The 10,268-nt window shown below is 45.6% G+C and overlaps 1 protein-coding gene across 1 annotated transcript in view; it reads left to right on the top strand.

Annotated features, from left to right (window-relative positions):
* Nucleotides 1-5,544, top strand: part of LOC107302535 (rho guanine nucleotide exchange factor 5) — a 26,175-nt gene extending 20,631 nt beyond the window's left edge. The window contains exons 10-14 of the mRNA XM_015831653.1: nucleotides 803-954; nucleotides 2,473-2,634; nucleotides 3,520-3,590; nucleotides 4,519-4,623; nucleotides 5,356-5,544. Of these exons, the coding sequence (XP_015687139.1) occupies nucleotides 803-954; nucleotides 2,473-2,634; nucleotides 3,520-3,590; nucleotides 4,519-4,623; nucleotides 5,356-5,510 (645 nt within the window). The 3' untranslated portion in view covers nucleotides 5,511-5,544. The remainder of the gene's footprint in view (nucleotides 1-802; nucleotides 955-2,472; nucleotides 2,635-3,519; nucleotides 3,591-4,518; nucleotides 4,624-5,355) is intronic.
* The last annotated feature ends 4,724 nt before the right edge of the window (nucleotides 5,545-10,268 follow it).

Below are 10,268 nucleotides of genomic sequence, written 5' to 3'. Positions count from 1 at the left end.
ATCCCAAAACTACAGATTAAAACATAATTAAAAACAAATATTAATAATTGGTCTGATTATTTTCCAAAGTTATCTTTGGAAAAGCAAAGAAGAAGAAAGAAGAAAGAAGAAAGAAGAAGAAGAAGAAGAAGAAGAAGAAGAAGAAGAAGAAGAAGAAGAAGAAGAAGAAGAAGAAGAAGAAGGAGGAGGATAATGATAATAAAAAAACAAAGTCCAGTTATCTTTGGAAAAGCATCTTTGGCACAGATTTGGCTACACGCCCTGCTCATTTCAGTTCTGCTGCTTTTAATTCCACGCCTCACTCCTTTCCCGTGTTTAATGCAGTAATTGTGCTTCCAGAAGAAAAGAGCATGGGGGGGGGGTAGTTATTTATTTATATCCCAGCTTTATTATTTCTTACAAACAACTCAAGACACTGAACCTGCCCCCTCCTGATTTTCCCACAACAAAAACCCTCTGAGGTGGGCTGGGCTGAGAGAGTGACCGGCCCAAAGTCACCCAGCTGGGCTTTCATGGCTACGGTGAGACTTGAACTCACAATCTCCCGCTTCCTAGCCCGGTGCCTTCACCACTACACCAAACTGGCTGTGATTCACTTAACAACCGGGTTACCGACTTATCAACCGCAGGGATTCGCTGAACGAGCGAGTTGATAAAATGGGGGCAAAACTCGCTTGACGAACGTCTTGTTTAACAGCAGAAAATTTGGGTCGATTGCGGTTGTAAGTCGGGGAGTCTCTCTATTTTTTTCTTCAAAAGAAAAAAAAGGCACGGCTAAAAGGAGACTACTTGCTTTTTGCAGATTTTCCCACTGATCTCGCAGTCCCGGCGGTTAGTGAAACACGGAGAGCTTACAGCTCTGGAGTACAATATCAGCTTGAAGTGGAAACTGACCACCCGACCCATCTACCTCCATCTCTTCAACGATTACCTGCTTCTGTCTCGACCCAGGGAGTAAGTTTTTTTGGGGGGGTCTCTGAGGAATCCAGGGCTGTCTGGACCCTCCTGTCAAAGAGATGGAAAGCTGGAAGGGTCTGTGGCTCACGGCACCTTCAGACGTTCTTCTTCCCAATAAGGGAGATGGCCATAGAGAGGTCTCTGAGGCCTCTTGAAAGAAGAATTTGGCTAGCCTTTTTACCTGCCCTCTTGAGGATAATAATAATAATAATAACAACAACAACAAGGACCTGGGATAGGCAGATGTGGATGTTTGATGTTGCTGCGACGAGATCTATAATACCATCAAACATCCACATCTGCCTATCCCAGGTCCTTGGGAAGGACTCAATAGATAGACAAAAATGCCAAATCCAGTCTGAACATCTGGCTGACTGTGCAATGATCAATAATAATAATAATAATAATAATAATAATAATAATAATAATAATAGTAATAATAATAATGAGTTGGAAGGGACCTTGGAGGTCATCAAGTCCAACCCTCTGTTCAGGCAGGAAACCCCTAAGCGGAATTTTCCTCCAATGGGATTTTCCCATGTATTTGACCAGGAAACATAGGGCAGCCTAGAAAAGTCAGTGCCCTCCTAACCATACCCAAGCACTCTGAGTTTGTTGGCAATGTCCATTTTGCTCTATGAGTTCATGGTGACCTAACCCTAACCCTAAGTGGAATTTTCCTCCAGTGGGATTTTCCCATGTATTTTACCAGGAAACATAGATAGGGCAGCCAAGAAAAGTCAGTGCCCTCCTAACCATACCCAAGCACTCCGAGTTTGTTGGCGATGTCCATTTTGCTCTCTGAGTTCATGGTGACCTAACCCTAACCCTAAGTGGAATTTTCCTCCAATGGGATTTTCCCATGTATTTGACCAGGAAACGTAGATAGGGCAGGCTAGAAATGTTAGTGTCCTCCTAACCATACCCAAGCACTCCGAATTTGCTGGCGATGTCCATTTTGCTCTATGAGTCCATGGTGACCTAACCCTAACCCTAAGTGGAATTTTCCTCCAATGGGATTTTCCCATGTATTTTAGCAGGAAACATAGATAGGGCAGGCTAGAAAAGTCAGTGCCCTCCTAACCATACCCAAGCACTGAGAGTTTGTTGGCGATGTCCATTTTGCTCTATAAGTTCATGGTGACCTAACCCTAAGTCCATGGTGGTGAACCTATGGCACGCGTGCCACAGGTGGCACGCAGAGCCCTCTCTGTGGGCATGTGCGCCGTCGCCCCAGTCCTAGGCCTTCAGCTGGGTTTCCACTGGTTTAACAGAACAACAGTATTTCAGAGCTGGAAGGGACCTTGGACCATTTGTCCAGAAGGGCATAGGGTCTCCTGCTTGAGCAGGGGGTTGGACTAGAAGACCTCCCAGGTCCCTCCCAACTTTGTCATTCTGCTAAGCTGAAACCCGTACACTTCTTTCTGTATTCTCCTGTCTTCCTAAATAGGAATTAAACAACCTCTGCCCAGAGCAGTGAAGGTTGACCCCTGTTTTTCTCTCCCTGTCCGGCAGGAACGGGCGCTTCATCGTGTTTGACTACGCCGCCTCCTCGCACGTGCGTGGGGAGAAGTGTGAAATGAAACTGCACGGCGACAACAAAAACCTTTTCCGCCTTTTCCTGCTGCAGAACAATCAGGGCAAGAAAGTGGAGTTCCTCTTCCGCACAGAAACGCAGTAAGACTCGCACTCAGCGCCCAGCTCAGTTTTACAGGAGAAGCTAGGTTTACACAGCCACCAATTCGGAGCAGCGCCAAAACCTCTTCTTTAAATCAGGGGGGTCTTCAAACTTGGCCCTTTCAGGACTTGGGGACTTCAACTCCCAGAATTCCTCAGCCAGGCATGCAGTATTTCAGGCTGACTCTGCCCACTGCCAGAAGTTCGATCCTGACCCGCTCAAGGTGGAGTCAGCGTTCCGTCCTTCCGCGGTCGGTAAAATGAGGACCCAGATTGTTGGTGGGGAATACACCGACTGTAAACCACTTAGAGAGGGCTGTAAAAGCACTGTGAAGCGGTATATAAATCTAAGTACTATCGCTATCTAAGCTGTGGTGGCGCAGTGGTGAGAATGTGGTATTGCAGGCTGACTCTGCCCACTGCCAGGAGTTCGATCCTGACCCGCTCCGGGTGGACTCAGCCTCCCGTCCTTCCACAGTCGGTAAAATGAGGACCCAGATTGTTGGTGGGCAATACACCGACTGCAAACCGCTCAGAGAGGGCTGTAAAAGCACTGTGAAGCGGTATATAAGTCTAAGTGCTGTCGCTGTTGCCGGCAATCCACTGCCACCAAAAGTGACTGGGATACTGGCTACAATGCCAGTGAATCAGCAAACCCGGCTCATCTTGGTTTGTTCTGCCACCAATGGGTTCCTACGGAGGAATCAGGATAAAGCTGTTGCACCAGGAATTTATAGCGAACGATCTGTGACCGCGTCCCCATGTGGCTGATATAACAAGCCAGGATTTGGCGCAGCAGGGGAACCACGGCCGAGCATGCTTGAAAACCAAGGAACAGAGTATCCGACTTTCTTGCCCTCTGATCGCTTTCTTTGCTTTTCCTAGGAGTGAGAAACTGCGGTGGATTTCTGCTCTGATGCCACAACAGCCGGAACCTGACCTGTTGGATGATTCTGGTAAATAAAAACTAAAAAAAAAACCTCAGGGCACAAATAAAACCAACGAAGGAGAATATGTGTAGCTCAGGGTTGACCTGTGGGGTCCTTGGTGCTCTCTGAGCTGGGTGGTTTTCTTGCAGATGTTTCGTGACCCAAATTCAGTAACATCATCAGGCAACTGATGAAGTTGCCTAGTTTGGGTCATAAAACGTCTGCAAGAAAACAAGCAAGCTCAGAGAGCACCAAGGACCCCACTGTTCTCCTCCTCCTCCTCCCCCTCCCCCTCCTGCCCCTCCTCCTCCATTCCACAAACCCTTCTAGCACTGATGAAATTGCCTAGTTTGGGTCATGAAACGTCTGCAAGAAAACCACCAAGCTCAGAGAGCACCAAGGACTCCACAGTCCTCCTCCTCCTCTTTCTTCTTCTTCTTCTTCTTCTTCTTCTTCTTCTTCTTCTTCTTCTTCTTCTTCTTCTTCTTCTTCTTCTTCTTCTTCTTCTTCTTCTTCTTCTTCTTCTTCTTCTTCTTCTTCTTCTTCTTCTTCTTCTTCTTCTTTACAAGAGGTTGTGGCTTTTGTTGTCCAATTGTTGTTTTGTTGTCCAATTTGGGTTGCCCTCTTGACTTTTGACAGCCTTCCTACGGACAGCGCTCTTCCTGAAAGCAAACTTTCATGAAAACAAAAGCACCGAGACTCACGGTTTTAGATTTTAAGGTGGTTGAAAACAGAATCCAGAAAACCCTGGCCCATCGGTGTGGAATCCCAGGATAGGAAATAGGGCTAAATGTTTTATGATAAATATTTTAATCTACGTCAATCATCTTGACTTTTGAGCGTCTTTTTATTACGTGACGTAGAAAAGGAGAGATAACTTGTATTAACCCAAACCCACTTTGGACTAGCTTAATTTTCCCCAAATGACCACCCCTGCCTCCCATCACTTTTCCAGATGCCCCCCAGGTGCAGTGCGTGAAATCCTACAAAGCGCGAGAGCACGATGAGCTGACTCTGGAGAAAGCCGACATCATCATGGCCTTGCAGCAAAGCAGTGACGGTGAGTTGACCCATCCTTCCATCCTTCTGAGGTCGGGGGCAATTCTGATTGTTGGGGGGGGCAATAGGCTGACTCTGTAAACTGCTCAGAGAAGGCTGTAAAGCACTGTGAAGCGGTATATAAGTGCTATGGCTATAGCTACTGTATCTAAGCCATGGTGGTGCAGTGGTGAGAATGCAGTATTGCAGGTTGACTCTGCTCACCGCCAGCAGTTCGATCCTGACCAGCTCAAGGTTGACTCAGCCTTCCATCCTTCCGAGGCTGGTAAAATGACGACCCGGATTGTTGGGGGGCAATAGATTCACTCTGTAAACCGTTTAGAGAGGGCTGTAAAAGCACTGTGAAGCGGTATACAAATTTAAGTGCCATTGCTATCTAAGCCGTGGTGGCGCAGTGGTGAGAATGCAGTATTGCAGGCTGACTCTGCCCACTGCCAGCAGTTTTATCCTGACCGGCTCAAGGTCGACTCAGCCTTCCACCCTTCCGAGGTCGGTAACGTGACGACCCGGATTGTTGGGGGGCAATAAATTCACTCTGTAAACTGTTTAGAGAGGGCCGTGAAAGCACCGTGAAGCGGTATACAAATCTAAGCGCTGTCGCTATTGCTATCCTTTACATCAGGGTAAAATGTGCCTTAAGGCGCTCAATTTTTTTTAGGATGACTAGATAAGTTGCAATTACTGTACATTCTCCAGCCGAGCGTCCGATTTGCTTTTGATCTCTCTTCTGCAGGCTGGATTAAAGGCGTGAAGCTCTCCGACGGGGAGAGAGGTTGGTTTCCTTTGGATCACGTGGAGGTCATCTCCAGCAAGCAGATCCGACAGATGAACCTGAAGGAGGAGCAGCGGGTGAAAAATGCCAAACAGCAGGTCTTTCGCAGGAGATAAGGGCCCCCCTCTCCAGAAGACCCCACCCCACCACCACCACCCCTCTCTCCAATCCAGGAGGACATTATTACCGGGATCTGCAAGGGGTGAAAAGGCCCCGTTGAATTATGAGGCGGAAGGGGGCCAAAGCACAAACTGGTGTTACTGGAATAGGTTGTATCAGTCTGTCCCCTGCGCTGGTAAAAACAGGAGGAAAAAAAGAAAACTGCATGGTTTTTCCTGGGAGGATCTGCAGAGAAGAAAGAGCCAAAGAAACAAACAGGGACCTTCAGAGAGAAGCTGATTGTTTTGCTCCGACTCGTTTAAATGCACAGACCCACTGGCCAGGGAGGTCGCTTCAGCTCTGCCCACCTCACAGAAAGATGTGAGGCTAAAATGTTAATATTTGAACGTGCTTTGAACTGTCTAGCAGAATGCAGTAGAAGGGGGAAAAAAATACACTTTGCGGTATTAGGAGGAAACAGTGTCGTCTTTCCATTTTAGCTCATGCCAATAATATTCCTCCTATCAAACGCTTGCCTACGTCAAACCCCTCTCATTATGCATATGCACAAACACACACATTTCCCAGGGGAAACACTTGATTTGTTCACTAGGAAAGCTTTGTTGTTGTTGTTTAGTTGCGAAGTCATGTCCGACCCATCGGACAACGTTCCTCCAGGCCTTCCTGTCCTCTACCATCTTCTGGAGTCCATTGAAGCTCACGCCTACTGCTTCAGGGACTCCATCCAGCCACCTCCTTCTCTGTCGTCCCCTTCTTCTCTTGCCCTCCATCTTTCCCAGCATCAGGCTCTTCTCCAGGGAGTCCTTCCTTCTCATTAGGTGGCCAAAGGACTTGAGTTTCAGCTTCAGGATCTGGCCTTCTAAGGAGCAGTTGGGGTTGATCTCCTCTAGGACTGACCGGTTGGATCGCCTTGCAGTCCAGGGGACTCGCAGGAGTCTTCTCCAGCACCAGAGTTCAAAAACCTCCATTCTTTGGCCGTCAGCCTTTCTTATGGTCCAACTTTCACAGCCACACATTGCAACTGGGAAAATCGTGGCCTTGACTATACACACTTTTGTTGGCAGGGTGATGTCTCTGCTTTTTAGGATGCTGTCTGGATTTGCCATAGCTTTCCTCCCCAGGAGCAAGCGTCTTCTAATTTCTTGGCTGCAGTCCCCATCTGGGGTGATCTTGGAGCCCAGGAAGGTAAAATCTCTCGTTATGCATACACACAAACACACACATTTCTCAAGGGAAACACTTGATTTGATCACTAGGAAAGCTTTACCTGTTCTTAATTCCTGCTTGATGGGTGGTATTAAAAGAACAGGATGATGACAAAATGAAGAACGGCTGTAGGAATTGGGCATGGCTAGTCTAGTGAAGAGAAGGACCAGGGGTGACATGATAGCAGAGGTCCAATATTTGAAGGGCTGCCCCAAAGATGAGGGCACAGGAGGTCAAGCTATTCTCCAAAGCACCAGAAGGCAAGAGAAGAAACAATAGTTGGAAACTAATCAAGGAGAGAAGCAACCTAGAACTAAGGAGAAACTTCCTGACAGTGAGGACAATTAACCAGTGGAACAACCTGCCTCCAGAAGTTGTGGGTGCTTTGTCACTGGAGGTTTTTAAGAAGAGACTAGACAGCCACTTCTCTGAAATGGTGTAGGGTCTCCTGCTTGAGTAGGGGGCTGGACTAGAAGACCTCCAAAGTCCCTTTTCACTCTGTTGTTCTATTAAAAAAAAAACCCCAGTGGTTTTGACCGTTGCCCTTTCTTCTTCTTTTTTTATTTTTATTTTATTATGAGATAAAAATACAAAAGAAAACAAGAGTTAGAAAAGCGAAAAGAAAGGAGGAGAAAGATGCAAAGGAGAGAGAAAAAAAGGAGTAGCTTTCCACTTTTTTTCGGTGTACAAGAAAAAAAAGAAACGCAACCTCTCAGCTTTTTGTTTTACCTTTCGCAACATCCCAGGTCATTTCTCCCACAACGAAATCCCTCTCCTCCTTGGAAACCTAAAATCAAAGTGTCTTTTTTTCCCAGCTGCGAGCAAAAAGTTCAGAAGCGGTTTCCAAAGTCGAATAATAAAGGCGGCGGGGGGGGGGGGGTTGGACTAGAAGACCTCCGAGGTCCCCTTGAGCCCTGTGATTCTGGAAAGAAAACTAGATCAATTCTTCCCTCTAATTAAAGCAGCCTGTTTGGCCATCTCTGCATCACTTTTACCATCCACTCTTCCCTTGTGGGAATTAGCCCGTCTTTCCTTCTTTTTGCCTAGGAGATTCTGGCTGCTATCGGCAAGCATAATAACAAAACTCCAAATTTTCAAGCCATTTACTCTTGGCCTTCCTTCTCCAAGGGCTGTTTTTGACACCAGCCGAAACTGAAAAATGGGATAATGCATCGCAGTAAACCAAACGATGTTGGTTTTTGCCTTGGCCCAAGTGTGGTGCGTTCAGAAAGCCTGTTAAAGCCAATCTTGGCTTAGTGCAATGTGAACACATGTCTGCGCCACCTTTACCCTGTCCTTAGACAGCTCCTTAACTGCCTCTTCACTTTCCAATAGTTAAAACATGTTGTCCGAACCTGGAACGGGGATCCCCTTTTGTGACCTTTTGACAAGCGAAGTGGAGATCCACGGGAGATCCAGAGACATTGGATCAGGCAGAGGTTTCCCTTGAGAGATTCTAGCTATTGGCAAACTGAGATTTCCCGCAGCCTCCCATCTTAAGTAGATAATCCCTCAAATTACAATCGCCGTTCAGCCCAACGCTTCTGTGGCTATGCAAAGCAATTATTAAGTGAATTTTGCCTCATTTTAGATAGATAGATAGATAGACAGACAGACAGACAGACAGACGATAGATAGAAGATAGATAAGATATAAATAGATAAGATATAGATAAGATAGATAGATATATAGATGTAGACAGAGACATGATAGATAGAAGATAGATAAGATAGATAAGATAGATAAGAGATAGATAGATAGATAGACAGACAGACAGACAGACAGACAGACGATAGATGATAGACAGAAGATAGATAAGATATAAATAGATAAGATATAGATAAGATAGATAGATATATAGATATAGACAGAGACAGATGATAGAAGATAGATAAGATAGATAAGATATAGATAGATAAGATATAGATAAGATAGATATATAGATATAGACAGAGACAGATGATAGATAGAAGATAGATAAGATAGATAAGATATAGATAGATAAGATATAGATAAGATAGATAGATATATAGATATAGACAGAGACAGATGATAGAAGATAGATAAGATAGATAAGATATAGATAGATAAGAGATAGATAGATAGATAGATAGACAGACAGACAGACAGACAGACAGATGATAGATAGAAGATAGATAAGATAGATAAGATATAGATAGATAAGATATAGATAAGATAGATAGATATATAGATATAGACAGAGACAGATGATAGAAGATAGATAAGATAGATAAGATATAGATAGATAAGAGATAGATAGATAGATAGATATAGACAGAGACAGATGATAGATAGAAGATAGATAAGATAGATAAGATATAGATAGATAAGATATAGATAAGATAGATAGATATATATAGACAGAGACAGATGATAGAAGATAGATAAGATAGATAAGATATAGATAGATAAGAGATAGATAGATAGATAGATAGATAGATAGATAGATAGATAGATAGATAGATAGATAGACAGACAGACAGACAGACAGACAGACAGATGATAGATAGAAGATAGATATAATCTTTATTGCTTTTTTTTTTACTGTGGGCACAACAGCACACCTTAAAAGATGAAATTTAGTTGCTTGCTCTCCAAGTGTACACATACGTAACACACATTTTATGCCCTTTCTTGCCACACTCGTTAAGTAACGGTCGTTAAATGAACCTGGTTTCCCCCGTTGATTTTTGCTGGTTGGAAGGCCGCAAAAGACGGTCACGTCGGACACGGCAACCGTCGTAAACACAGGCCGGTTGCCCAGCGAATTTTGATCACCTGACTGCCTGGATGCTGCAACAATCATCAGTGTGAAAAAAATGGTCAGAATTCACTTTTTTAAAAAAAAATTTGAACAGTCACTAAACGAACGGTTGTAAACTGAGGAAAACCTGTATATCCCTTCCAAGGCTGCTTGATTTTCCGGAGATCAACCAGGATCCCCCCTTCATTGTGTGCAACATTCCTGGGCGAGCACAAAAGGTGCTGTTAAGGTCCACGCCGCTGGATCCCATTTAAGGTTAAGCCCAGGGAGAAATGGGGGCAGAAGCCTGGCAGACCCGAGGGGAAAAAATCCCATCCAGACGTGCTGATTTGACCCCCCAGACAGCTACCTAAAATGCTCTTCTACTAAGAGAAAACCAGGTTTGGGTTCAGCCGGGCGCGATCCAGGGGGACTAAGAACCGCGCAGAGGCGCCCGGCTGCGCGCAGCCGAGAGGGGCCGAAAAACGCAGCTTTCCAACAGCGGAGCGCGGGAAGGCCGGCTTGCAAAGCCTTGGCGGCGCATAGCTAGAATAACGAGAGTGGGGAAGGGACCTTGGGAGGTCGTCTAGTCTGACCCCCTGCCCCACCAGCCCAAGCCGTCGCGGGAAGGCCGGCTTGCAAAGCCTTGCGGCATAGCTAAAATAACAAGAGTTGGGAAGGGACCTTTGGAGGTCATCTAGTCTGACCCCCTGCCCCACCAGCCCAAGCCGTCGCGGGAAGGCCGGCTTGCAAAGCCTTGCGGCATAGCTAAAATAACAAGAGT

Source organism: Protobothrops mucrosquamatus, unplaced genomic scaffold (genome assembly GCF_001527695.2).
Source record: "Protobothrops mucrosquamatus isolate PMUCROS unplaced genomic scaffold, P.Mucros_1.0 scaffold_20, whole genome shotgun sequence".
In the NCBI taxonomy this organism is placed as follows: domain Eukaryota; kingdom Metazoa; phylum Chordata; class Lepidosauria; order Squamata; family Viperidae; genus Protobothrops; species Protobothrops mucrosquamatus.
The sequence above is the reverse complement of the archived record's forward strand: the minus strand, read 5'-3'. Positions and strand labels throughout refer to the sequence as shown.